Genomic DNA, 13,906 nt, shown 5'->3' on the forward strand with positions numbered 1-13,906 from the left:
TGAGGCTTGTAGATCTGCTGTTTTTGGCGAAGCCAATTTGGTGTAGACGAGAAAAAGAACAGTCCAAGTACAGATCCAACTCAGGTCCAGTGTATGACGGACAATTCCGCGATAAATTAAATTGCCCACGATGTATGATTATTGTGAGAGTTCTTTATCGCGGTAAAACAATAACGATTATCGTCCCATCCCTAGTTTAAAGTAAAGGCGGAGCGTGGGGGAGGTCCAGCCTCCATATCTGGTCTCCTCTGTTTAGCTCTCCCACTCTGTGGACGACCAGGTAGCTTAATTTAGACGCCGTAGTACATGGTGTCGCTTATCGGACTGAACAACAGATCGTGTGTTTTTGAGAAGTGACACCGCCGTACTACGGGGTTTACATTTGTCTTGAGAAGGCAGGACAGGAAGCAGCCGTGGGGGAGGAGGGGGGGGGGCAGTGTGTGTGTGTGTGTGTGTGTGTGTGAAGGTAGTGTGCATTTGAGATGGAATATGGGGGAGGACAGACAGACAGACAGATGGTGAGGAGGAGGTGGTGAGTTTAAGGATGCTGTCAGATAGCAATCACCTCATCACAGGCACAGCCTTCCATAACACACCTGCACTAGAGAGGGAAAGGGAGAGAGAGAGGGAGAGAGGGAGAGGGAGGATGGAGGGACTGTTGTTTGTTGTGTTATGTTGTTTTTCAAGCATTGTCCTCCTTGTTCTGTCTGCCAAAGACGGTGTGGGTGACAGTCTCACTTCCTGGCTGTGTCTGGAAGGATTCCTTTCACAATGACATGACCGTACTGACTGGACATCTCGAAGTTCATTCAAAGGTCGTTAGAGTGATAGAAGGAAATATCGATACACTTGGCTATCACAATATTATTCTGGTACTGCGTCGATTCTCATTTCTTATTGATACAGGAAAATGTTAATTCATTTTCTCAGTCTTCACTTAAGCCCTGTTATCAGACATTTAGAAAAATTTACCACTTTGATAAAAAAAACAAAAGCTGGGCAATTTTCATCTATAATGACATGCCTATAATGACATGCCCAAAAGATGGACACATTGTTACCAAGCAAAATCTTTGAAACCCACTTCTCTTTGAAACCCCCTTCTCTTACGGTACGCTACGGTACGTCAGCACATATCTACATTTTCCATGTTTATCTATCAGTCGGAATGTTTTGGGACTGTCCGGGGGGGGGGGGGCGGGGGAGGAAGAAACATTGAATTCTAGCAGTTAAAAAAAAAAAAAAAAACACAGTTGAGCTAAAGGAACTCAGCCACCTGGATTCATTGAAACGTGAGCTGTGCTGGTGACATTTTAACACAAACATTCTTTCTCTTTTGTCTTTTGTGTGTGTGTGTGTGTGTGTGTGTGTGTGTGTGTGTGTGTGTGTGTGTGTGTGTGTGTGTCTGCAGCCAGAGGAGTTGGAGGCCCTGCACTCCCATACCTTCCGGGTGAAGACCTTCAAGAAAGCCAAGCACTGTGGTGCGTGCAAGCAGACCGTCATCCAGGAGGGTCTCGTCTGCCGAGGTCAGTCACCTTCACCCCCCCCCACCTTCACCCCCCCCTGTAGCTCTAATCAGAATCACAATCAGCTTTATTTGTGTTTTATATTCTGTAGTATTCCGTGAGAAGAGAGAGGATAGCGGTAGAGTGAGGTCAGAAGGGAAAGAGATAGAAACAGGTTAAATAAAACAAATACAGATACAGTGTACACATATACAGTATGTGATAGCAGGTATCAACATGATATTTAGAACATTGGCATCATAAGCCAGTGAATCTCAACCATTTTGATTTCAGGAACACATGTTTAATATGCATACATAGGCCACGGACCCTCGTTTGATACCATTTTTTATCTCTGGGACCACACTCTGCACTACAATCTGCATTATATAAATTTCACTCTCAGAGTGACAGACGTCAGACGGAAAAACGTCCTTTTGAAATCCTCAGTGTTACTTGGTTCCACTTGGTTCCTTACCATGACTTATCTGGGTTTCACCTGAAACTCCCTCAAGGAAGGACCCCCATGGGTTCCCCGGACCACTGCTTTAAACTCTGTGCAAGAATGGACCCCATTGTCTGTTTTTACAAACTCTACGTAAAATTATCACTCAGGATTACGTAATCTCAGTTTCAAAAAGGTAATGAGTTGGTTAAAAACGGGTTAAATGGTCATCTACTGAACACTGCCCTATAGCGCTGATAATACATTTGGTTGGTTACTTTTCAAATATAATCTGTGAAAGGCTCAATTGCCTCAAAATGTGATTGGTCAGAATATAATCCATGGGATTAAAAGCAGATCATTTGAAGTGTTGTGCTACAGATGTAGGCCAAAGAAAGTGTACCAATAAACACTTTTGTTTACCCTCCTGTGGTAGAATGACAAACACATGCTATTGCATCACGAGCGCCTTGTTTACCATCCGCATTTTCTCATGTGAGTTTATTTGGGGGGAACAAAGGTGGTTGCATTGAGCAAGGCCTGTTCTAAACCTGTGGTTCTCAAACAGACCTCCAAATTGAATTTGGCCACAGAACCCCATCTCAAAGGATTTTGTGCCAGGGACCCCCAGAAGAGAAGATTTGTGTGAAAAGACTTCTAAATTATTCCACTTTTTTCAACTTTTTTCTGCGCTGTCACGTGTTGTGAGCTTGTAGATCAGCTATTTTTGAATAGCCTTTATAGGGTTAAAGTGGTTAAACTGATTGTGATGTTATATTAACTCATTTAGCTGTGGACCCCCTGGAACTCCTTCAAGGACCCCCGGGGGGTCCTCGGACAACACTTTGAGAGCCGCTGCTCTAAACCTGTGAGGAGATGAAGGCATTGTCTCATGTTGCGTCACTCAGTACTCTAAAAGAAAGGGTCATCTGAGGTGACCTGGGGTCATCTTTGTGTCACGGTTTCGTCAATCAAGTGTCGGACGAGGTTAAATGAAGCCGAGGAGAGGCTAAGGGTTAACAGGTTTTCAATTTCCGCTATGCTATCAGCTGGAGGGCCATTGCGTTTGATTTACTGGCTTGATTGAGATTGAGAGCAACATTTTAGTTGTGATATGTGAATCTTTCTGAAAATGTAAATTAGATTTGCTATGTATAAATAGTGAATAAGGAAGCTCATGCGTAACTTCTGGATATTTAGTGAAGATCAGCAATTCTCAACCTTTTTTAATTTCAAGTACCTGCACTTTGATATGCATAAACCACCGAGCATTATTTGATTTTACATTTCTTTTTTATGACCCCAACCTACACTGTAAAATCCTCTGTGTTAATTTAACTCTCAGGATTATAGACCCCTTTGGTTCATTTATCTGGGGACCTCCTGAAACCCCCTCAAGGACACGTGAGGGTTTACTGAACCCCTGTTCTTTTTTTAAAATTTTTTTATATTTAATTATATGATATACTATATTTAATAAATACCCTTTGTTTTGCCGTTTTCAAAAAATAATAATCACAGAATCAAACGTTTTATGGTCATGATTCATGTCATGTCATGATGGCTTGATTCGAGGCTTAAATTAATAGATATAAATATTTTTGGAAATGTCAATGGGAAAAATGCATTGAGTTGTTCCTTCCGGCACCACGAAAAACCAGGAAGTGGGCGGGAACTGCGATGCTCTATTTGGAACCTTCTAACACCATCATAAATAACAATATACTGTTTACTCCAATGTTTGCAAACATCACCAACATAAACAAACCACTATTACAGCCCCACACAGTTTTAAAATGATTTATTTGTTGTCTAATGGTATTGCGTTTGTGCCTAATGGTATTTGCCTGACACTAAATCCTCAGTGTTCATCTATCAATTTGTAACTCAGGGTCCTTTTGGTTACAATTAAACACTCATGATTTTACTGTGTACAGTAATGGCCGGGTGATATGGACAAAGTTAAATGTCAAGATATTTCTGACCAGGGGGCACGGTGGCACAGTCGGTAGTGCTGTCGCCTCACAGCTAGAAGGTCCTGGGTTCGATTCCCGCAGGGGACGCTGTGGGCGCTGGGGGCGTGTTCTCTCCTCCGCGTCATCAGTGCCCATAGGTGGGGTTGGCAAAAGGGCCTACTCTGTGTGGAGTTTGCATTTGTGTTCTCCTAGTTAATCTCCTAGTTAATACCCTCACAAAAACATGCAGTAATCCTGGTCACTATACTGCCTCCCCCTGGCCAGCCGGGGCGCCTGATGGAGGGGAAGGGAACTGGTTGGAATAACGTGTTCCTTCTATGCGCTACGTCCAACAGAGGGAAACTCTCCCCTGTCGGGTGACAAGAAGGTCAGTTGGCTCTCATGCATTGAAGGAGGCATGAGCTCGGCCCTGGCCTCCCTATGTTGGCAGAGGGAAGGTAGTGCCCAGGATTACATAGACAATTGGCACTGGGTGTAAAAAATTGGGTTACAAAATCGCGGGATAAAAATTTAGAAAACAAAAATATATATATATCTGACCAAATACCTTGATATCGATATTTTTTATGACAATATTGTATTGTGATGATCATCAAACATTTCTTTTAACATTTTAGAAACTTTTTAACGTTATAAAATAAGGCCTAAGTGATTCAGACCAGGAAAAGAAAAAAACGCTTATACAATGTTGTGATATCGTGATATCCCAAATCCCTGACAATATCTTGTCTCATATCACGATATTGATATAATATCGATATAATTGCCCAGCCTAGTGTTGCAGGGTGAATAAAAAATAATAATCCCACACTTTGTGTTCTCCAAAAAACAAAAAAACAAACGCTTTGAACATTTGACCCAGCAGGTCTGACCTGATCACAACATGAGCGAGTGGAAACTGACACTGTGAGTGTCCAATATAAGTGAATGTTTTGCTTGGCAGCCAGCGAGATGGAACATTTGTCTGGCTGCTTCCTCAACCTGGCACAAGATGGGTATCGTCGCTGTCGGGTGGAAACCTTGTATGTCCAAAACTGTTACTTTTCAGGAAATGGGGGAAAAAAAGAATGTGTGTTTCCAATGGATCCCGTGTAGTTATTGTTTAGTTGCTAGCCCTTGTTAATAGTTTTTAGTGGTTAAATTTTTATAAAACCCACAGACAGACTTAACCATTTTCACCTTCACTTGAAATAAAAACTAAAATAAAAAAATTGCTTAAATAGCGGATCTACAAGCTACAAGCTCACAATGCATCGCGATGCATTGTGAGCTTGTAGATTGGCTATTTGTTCTACTTTTATGAGACACTGTACAGTAGTAGTATGACTAAGTAGGGAATTAATTTACCAAAAAAACATAAAAAGTTAAAAGAAATGGAGATACAAGGTTTCTGCCCGACAGCAACGGTTTAACACTCACTGGCACGGCTCAGAACAACACAGAGGGACATCCTCTGCCCGATGGGGGCTCTGGCAGTGCCAAAGGATGAGCTGACATTTTGTTATTGGGCGTTTTGTTTTTTATGTATTTGGAAAGTGGCCATTTTGTGATTTTTGTTGACTGCTAGGAGGAGCCATAAGCCATAAAATTTGGTCCCCTCCTTAAATATTTCCAAACATATGTAATGTAACCCAGTGGTTCTCAAACTTTTTTATGTCAAGGACCCCCAAATTGACACTTATTAGCCCACGGACCCCCATTTGAAAATATATGCCAGGGACCCCCATAAGAGAAGATTCTTTATACGGCTCTAGCAGTGATCCTCAACCATTTCAATTCAAGGACCCCCAGTTTGACATGCATTAGGCTACGGACCCCCATGTAATGGCATTTCTATCTCTGGGACCCCAATTTATATCGTAAAATCAATGTTAATTTAACTCTGATAGTATGGTTCCATTTGTACACTCTCAGAGTTACTGACCCATAAGGGTCCATTTGGTTCCTAACTATCCTTCATTTAGCTGGGGACCCCCTGGAACTCCCTCAAGGACCCCTGGGGGTCCCCGGACCCCACTTTGAGAACCAATGATGTAACCAGTATGAACCCTAGTGTACTGCTAAGATTATTTGTAGAGCAAAAACAGGAGGTGGCCTTGAATAGAGCCCTGAGAGACTCTAGTTCTAAGTATAGGGTTTAAGTGGTTAATGATCATACCAAAATATGATCTGATAACATAATTATGTTCGTGAATGTTAAGTATAATGTGCTATTTGTCATCCGACGAAGTAGGGCTTAAGTGGTAAGTTTTTAGTTTTTACTCCCATCTGTTTTTTTTATGAATCAAACCCACTGGTTATTTAGTTGTAAACACAGTGAACGAGGACAATATCGCGGCCACATTCAGTTTTCACATTCACTGATTGTACTCCAGTGACACTGGGGTAAAACGTTTAAGCACAGCTTTGGTGTGTTTCAAAGACACAGAGAAGATCGGCCAGTTTTATGGCTGTGAATGGAACGTTGGCCATGGAACAAATAGATAGAGGTAGAGCTTATAGAGTGGGTATTTTTGCTGAAGAGATTTTGGGGGGGGCCTAGTAAAGACCCTTGGGGAGTATATAGGGTTTAAGTGGTTCAACTCTTGGTCTCAGTGGATATTTGTAGCTGTGTGGCATGAGGTTCTTTCTACTGCAGTGGTTCTCAACCTGTGGGTCGGGACCCCCAGGGGGGAGGGGTCCCCAGACAACAGTAAAGTTACAATTTAAGGACTTTTAAGACTACCTAAACTAATTAAAACTTAACTGAATTGAATGAAGAAGGCATACTATAATAACCTTGTTGTGGATATGTTTTAGAGTGTCTGTAGCCTTTTAGAGGACATCGCTGGAGAATACGCTCATCAGGTTACACAGCAAAACACCTGGGGACACCACTCTCCCAAGAAAGTGATTCATGGGATGAATAAACCCACATGGCAAGGACAAATCTAACTCTCATTCTAATTGAATTTGATCTTAGTTCAAACTCTCCTCCACTGTATTGTAAGTAACCAGGTTTGGCCATTCAGCACTCGCGTGTGCAAGCCTGTGCACGCGCACGTCTGGTTAGAGCAGATATCGTTGCTGTCGGGCAGAAACTTCTTATCTCCATATTTAAACTTTTCTTTTTTGGTAAATTAACGCCCTACTTGATCACACTACAGTGTCACACAAAAGTAGAGCTTGCAGATCTGCTATTTTTGAATCGAGTCGCGTTGTGAGCTTTGAGGTCACCTGTTTGCGGCAAAGAGATTTGGAGTAGAGTGAAAAAAGAATTAGGACTCCATTCAATATATCGTCTCTGTCGGGTTGAAACCTCCTATGTCCGAAACAGTTACTTTTCAGGATCCAAATAAAAAAATTGCAGATCTGCTACTTTCGATACTTTTGTGTGACTCTAGTATGATCAAGTAGGGCGTTAATTTACGAAAAAACACAAAACGTTTTAAAAAAGGAGATAAGAGACAGCGACGATATGCCGTAGGGTTCAAGTGTAAAGGCGGTTACACACCGGCGAATATGCGAATATACGCAAAATTCGGACTCGTTCCGAATAATTAAAAGACGCTTTTTCGCTTCGCTTTTTCGCTTCCTGTACGCTTGCATTGACTTTATAAGGTTTAAAAAAAAAACGTATTATTCGCATGAAAAAATCGCCCCGGTGTGTAAGGACCTTTAGACTACAACAAATAGAGTGGGCTGTAATGTAACAAATAGACTCGTTTTTCCACATCCACCGTCCACTGTTTGAAGCGTCTCTCTCAGTGGCTCACTCAGCGGGCCTGTGTGTGCAGTGGCCGCGCCGGTGTTTACAAACACTCTCCATCTCACATGGTTTCATAATCACACCAGGACATGGGCTTCCTCTTTCCTCACCGGTTGCCAGGATACACAGTGTTAGCCGCCGTGACAATAGCGAGCCGCTGACGCAGGCGGGTCAGTGTTTTCCAGTAAGGGACCTCAGTCACAGGATATTTTTGGAGGCCTGGCCTTTTGTACAGCATTATGTAATACCAGCATAAATGAACAGTGTCATTGACAGCATGTCGGCAGGAGCACTGCTAATAAATATTGACAATTATACCAGACCTTATCAATATTGCTAAAGATCTAAAGTATTGCTACTGACCAGTTGGTCAAAAAACATTACTGACTAGTAATAATTTCCTTTAATGACATTTTTCATTTTAATAATGCTGCTATGGCATTCCAGTATCAGTGCTTCTATGGCATTCCTATTGCATTCCAGCCAGTATTAATGCTTCTATGGCCTTCATATGGCATTCCAGTAGCACACGGTTGCTCCGCTCGGTCCATAGGCTAATAACTGGAGTAACATCCATTCCAAGGACACTACTGTACTGATAATGACTATTATTTTCCTCACTGACACTATACAGTGCAGTTACAGTGCTGTACTGATATTGGTACTGTATTGATACTGTGATTGTATTGATTGATATTGTTTTGGTTTTTCCCCTGCATTGTTTCTGCACAGTATAGATACTGCTGTATAATAGTTTTTCGATATAGTTTCTTAACCTTTGATTCTTAGTTATCTTGTCGCTACTTGTAGCTGTATCTACTCTATTCCTCTGTATCTGTACTTTAACTGCTTGTGCTGCCTCTGGCAACTGAATTTCCCCCATGAGAACAATAAAAGTCTCTATCATATGATTCAGCAATTTCACAACAGAAAGGTTATAAGGATATACAGTACTGTACCTTACATGTTACTGTATGATCAGTTACTTACTACAAAAACAAAAGCACTTTCAAACCAAGGCTTTTATGTGTGTGATATATTATGAATATAAAACACTTTACCTCTGAACAAGTCCAAAAGCATTGTTCTGTAAGGTTAGGAAAGGTCACAGCATTAGAGTTATAAAGAACACCAGACCAGGAACCCACTGGACTTCACAGTCTGCATACAGATATACCACAATAGCAGGCGTGTGCGTGTGCGTGCGTGTGTGTGTGTGTGTGTGTGTGTGTGTGCGCGCGCGAGCGCGAAGGTTATCAGTTCTGTTCCTGACTACTGAGCTCATATGGCTGGAATGCCACAAATGAGAGTTATTGCACACACACACACACACACACACACACACACACACACACACACACACACACACACACACACACACACACACACACACAATAGGCTGCATTAGTACTTCAATGTCACGCATTGATTTTTAGAGACACTTATTAGCTTGTACAAACATGGTGTGTTCATGGATGAAAATAGCCTGTGTTGTGCTTTGATGAACTTACCTAACAGCTCGAGGTAATACTGTAAGCCAGCGATGCCCAACATGTGGGCTGGGGCCCACTAGTGGGTCGTGAGGATATTGCAAGTTGGCCCCCAAATAACTGTATAAAAAACACTACAATTTTATTGATAATATAACATTAAAGCGGCACTATGTAACTTTCTTTCAATGAATAAAATTTAATTTTGTCCAATCTGTATTGTAAAGTATGTTAATACAATATAACTTATACAATTGGGGTGGTTGTATTTGATCTCCCTGCTCTTCTATTAAGATATTTAGATTGTGTCAAAGGTCATGTCTCACCTAGACACAGGATCTGACACAAATTTTTACCTAGTGGTCAAGATTCAACTCATTCCCTGAGCAAGCAGGCAGGCTCTATTAGCTTAACACATCCACTGCCAAGGGATAATCTCATAATGTACTCACCAGTGCCAAGGTGTTTTTGTTGTTTTTTTCATGTCGCCATAGATCTTGTTAAAATCCTTAAGATTGAGCTACACAGTCTGTTTACATCCGCGAGATCTCCCTGTATCTCCCAGTGAAAACCACGTGTCAAACGGGGCATCCATGTTTGAGTTAGAGCGGATTACGTTAAACAGTGAAATGCGAGGAGAAAAAACTACAGGAAGAGAATTGAGTTTCAGTTTCGTCTGTAGAATGGGAGCGGGCGTGATCGTGAAAACCGGATCCCAAATAATTCTATTTCCTGTCATCAAACCGGAAACGGAAGTGGATCAAAAAAATTCCGAAAGTGCACCCGGACCGCGCATGCGCGAAAAGACCGCAGCCCGTAGGGCTACGGTCTCGGCGCTTAACAGTTGGATTTAACGGCCCGTAGGACTACGGTCTTGGCAGTTAATGTGTTAATGGTAAAGAAATCAAAAACAAAAAAATCAACACTTGCGCAGGAAACCGGGTTCAAATCCGGGGTGGAAGAGGAAAGTTACAGCTTTAATATAAAATAATTTATGTAAAAAAGAACGAGACTTTCTTTCAAGTGGGCCCTGGTCCAGAAAAGATTGGGAACCGCTGCTGTGAGCAATCAATGCTTGCCTTATTCAGTGAGAATCCCTCGCCAGCCGCTCATCAACGTTGTCTCTTGGTTCAAGGCTGAGGTCATACTCTGTTCATTTGATACAGAACACATGCCGGCATCGCTGTGCAGGCGCTGACTCACACACATCCAGAGTGGGGGGGAATATAGATGTTTGCGTCATTGCAAGGGTGCGAGCACACACACATCTCTGCACACAACGATTTACACAAACACACCAGTAAGAAAATAAATCACTCACTCACTCGCACAGACGCACACGCCCTCTAACTCTTCTATGTGCATTCACACGTGCATACTCAAAAGCTCACACAGACGCGCACGCATGCGCACATGCACACGTAGTTACATTTGTATACTCTGAGTTAAAGTCAATGTAGAGTAAGTAATTATTTAAGTTTTTTGTTAAAAATGTAAAGCTCTATATTTTGATAGTAATTATTGCCATAGAGTGTTTGTTCAGTAATAAGGGTCACACCATCTCTCCAGCTATTTAGTAAACAGAAAATAAATGTTCAGGTGGATTGACAGTTTCAGCCAATCAGAAGAGAGTACCCATTTATCAACTTTTGTCATCGCTTCCAATTTCACTTGTTTATCCTGTATTCTGTATGAGTTCTGCCTCCTGATTGGATCAAATGTGTATACCGACCTGAAAATGCATTTCTTTGTAAAGAGCTGGAGAGACAGGGAGACAAGACTCCTGTTACTGAACAAACACTCTTACGATCAGAATGTAGAGCTACACTAACACTTATTTTGACACATTAATATCACTGCACCTTTAAGACTGAGGGTTGCACAGTGTACACTCACTCAGCCACACATGGAAACCCAGCATCTTACTTAATCTCTATTACTGGTCCCACGCTGTGCCCCTCCCTGCCTCGGGACGAGTCATTACGGTAATGAGTGGTGCAGATGGATGAAGATGACCATTAGTCTTCTGTGGATGATGGATGGTCTCGTTCTCCCCGTCTAATATCATTATCTTAATCCGTTAAAATGACCAGACAAAAAAATGACTTTCCAGGGACATTGACTATAGGGACAGAGATTTAGGCTGCTGCTTGAATGATGAGGCAGATTTGGACTCCTTGCTCGCTTGCTTGCTTCGCTGGCTACACATTTCAATGTCTAATGTTGTCTACCTGTGATACTGTACATGTGCTCTCGTGGAAAACCTCTCCCTCTGTCTGTCTCACGCCCACGAGTTCGCTCACACGCAATCTGCTAAGTATCTGTTAAATATCCACAACACAACCTATTTCTGACTCACTGTATAGGTACTAAGAGCTACTCTGGGAATAGATTTCGGGCCAAGGCCTGCTTCAATATTTAAGTCTCCGCTTTCAACTGCTGCCATCAACAATCCTGGAGAAAACACTACCTTGATCTCAAGTGTAGCAAAAACTCCTGAAGGCACGTTCTATCAAGTAATTATGGTGCAGTGACAGTGCCACCTGGTGGATAATCTGAAACATTGTCGGTTGAGCTGTGGCTGTTTCAAATTTTAGGTAAATCCACGTTTGTTACACGTACCTGTTATGTTTAGATTTGATGTTGATCAGTGGTTTTCAAAAGGGTTTTCTCGTACCCTCTGGATTCCTTGAAGGGGGTTCTAAATGGACCCTTACAGGTCTGTAACTCTGAGGACCCTTTTCCATCCGGGGTTGAAACGGTTCTGTCCTTTTTTTCCGCCTAATTTTGAACTAGTTCAGAGTGTTTCCGCTGAAAATGAATTGGTTCAGAACCCTAACAGTTGGTTCGGAACTGGAACCAAAAAAATACATGCCCTGAACTGGGAACCAAAGTGGGTGTTGTCACTATTCTACAGGTTGGAAGATGCAGATATGCGATATAAACAATGGCAAAAGAATCATCATAAAAAAAGAAAAGGGAAACTGAAACTGCCATTGATGATTGAATTTCCCCTGTGAAATGGACACTTTGACTGGTCATATTTGACACATTGCTGCTGGCCAGGCCTGAAATCAAACCTGGGGCAACTGGGGACTCCTGCTCCCCAGGCAGGCTCTCTAACCATTCATATGTTGCCCCCAATTCCAAGAATCTAGAAAGGAACCAGTTTTGGTGGAAAAGGGGCCTGAGAGTGTGCAAAATGGAATCAAATGGACTCTTACGGGTCCATTTTGTTCCATTTCTTCTGTACACTCTGAGTTATGGGGGTTCTTGAAATTAAAACGTTTCAGAACCACTGATTTAGTTTATTTGCAAAGAGCAGTTAAGGGGAAGTGATAAAACAATGATAAAAAGGGGAACTTTGCAAGATTATGTAGATACTTATTCATACAACCTGCTATGAATGTGTTTTTGTGCACTTACTGTAAAGGTGATTTATGTGACCACATTTACCCATCTAGCTTTTTAGATGAATGGTGGTGGTGTGCCATTCATTTCGCACTAGGGGGCAGTACAGTCCTGTTGGTTCAATTCAAAGCCCATCTCTTCTACTTCACATTTCCTCTGTTGGAAGCTTGTGTGTCAGGTCTTATCAGCTTAGCGTCAAACTAAAGCGTGGATCATGTTTTTCCTCAGGCAGAAATTACTCACTGTCGACTTGCCATTCTGTCTCCATATAGAACAAATGGAGAATCATCATCCTTGTTAACAGCAGTGGTGGAAGAAGTACTCAGATTTTATTAATTTTTGTACTTAAGTACACTGTTACAAGTGAAACTCCTGTATTCAAAATCGTTAAAGTACAAAAGTATTAGCATAAAAATTTAGCAAAAGTAATAATAATGGTCATTTCAGAATCATATGTTTTTGAACTATAATTGTTGATCAATAACCACTTAAGCCCTAGTTTATATTTCAGCTGTTCAAAAATACTCATAACGCGTCGTGAGCTTGTAGATAGGCAATTTTTTAAAAAATAACTCTAATAAATGAGTACAAAAGTGCGTTTGCCTCTGAGATGAAGAGGAGTACAAAAATGTACGTATATGTAAGTATTGAAAAATGGAAATACTCAAGTAAAGTAAAAGTACCCCCAAATTGTGCTTAAGCACAGTACTTGAGTAAATGTACTTACTGTAGTTGCTATATCCACCACTGGTTAACAGCTACGCTGACTCTTTTCTGTCACGTGTGTCCCGTCCACACATGTTGTTGGTGTTTTCCAGTAGCCCTGGCTACAGTGTGTACCACAGCCAGGAAACAGCTGTCTCAACCCAAACAGGCTGAAAAGTGAGCCGCACGGTGATGGAAAACTAAAACAGACATCCAGAACAACAAACACACGTTGTTGTTTTTTTTACCTAAGCGAGAGAAGAAAAAATCACACCCAGTGTGAAGTGGGCGGTGTGGTCACAGTGGTCATCACAGTGATGGAAGTTCACTTAAAGAAAAGTAATATTGTGGACCAACCATTGTACACCCCTAACTTAAAAAAAACATAAATGTGTTTTTTTTAAGTGCATAGTCCTATTTTTAGGGCTATGTGTCATGTGTTCACTAGCCAATCACAGTCCTGAATAGTCCTGAATTGGCCACCATAGTGTACAATGGTGGCCAATCACGGTGCAGGGTTAGGGGGGTACAATGGTGGCCAATCACAGCGCAGGGTTGGGGGGGTACAATAGGTGGGGGGGTACAATGGTGGCCAATCACAGTGCAGTGAATGTCGATGTCCAAAC

General features: G+C 41.8%; 1 protein-coding gene across 10 annotated transcripts in view; it reads left to right on the forward strand.

Moving 5' to 3' along the window:
* Positions 1-13,906, forward strand: part of tns1b (tensin 1b) — a 320,096-nt gene that overhangs the window by 79,370 nt on the left and 226,820 nt on the right. For all 10 annotated transcript variants that reach the window (XM_080456570.1, XM_080456568.1, XM_080456569.1 and 7 more), the window contains exon 2: positions 1,412-1,526. In XM_080456570.1, the coding sequence (XP_080312696.1) occupies positions 1,412-1,526 (115 nt within the window). The remainder of the gene's footprint in view (positions 1-1,411; positions 1,527-13,906) is intronic.

The sequence above is a fragment of the Gymnoscopelus braueri genome (genome assembly GCF_963280865.1).
Source record: "Gymnoscopelus braueri genome assembly, chromosome: 18".
Lineage (NCBI taxonomy): Eukaryota > Metazoa > Chordata > Actinopteri > Myctophiformes > Myctophidae > Gymnoscopelus > Gymnoscopelus braueri.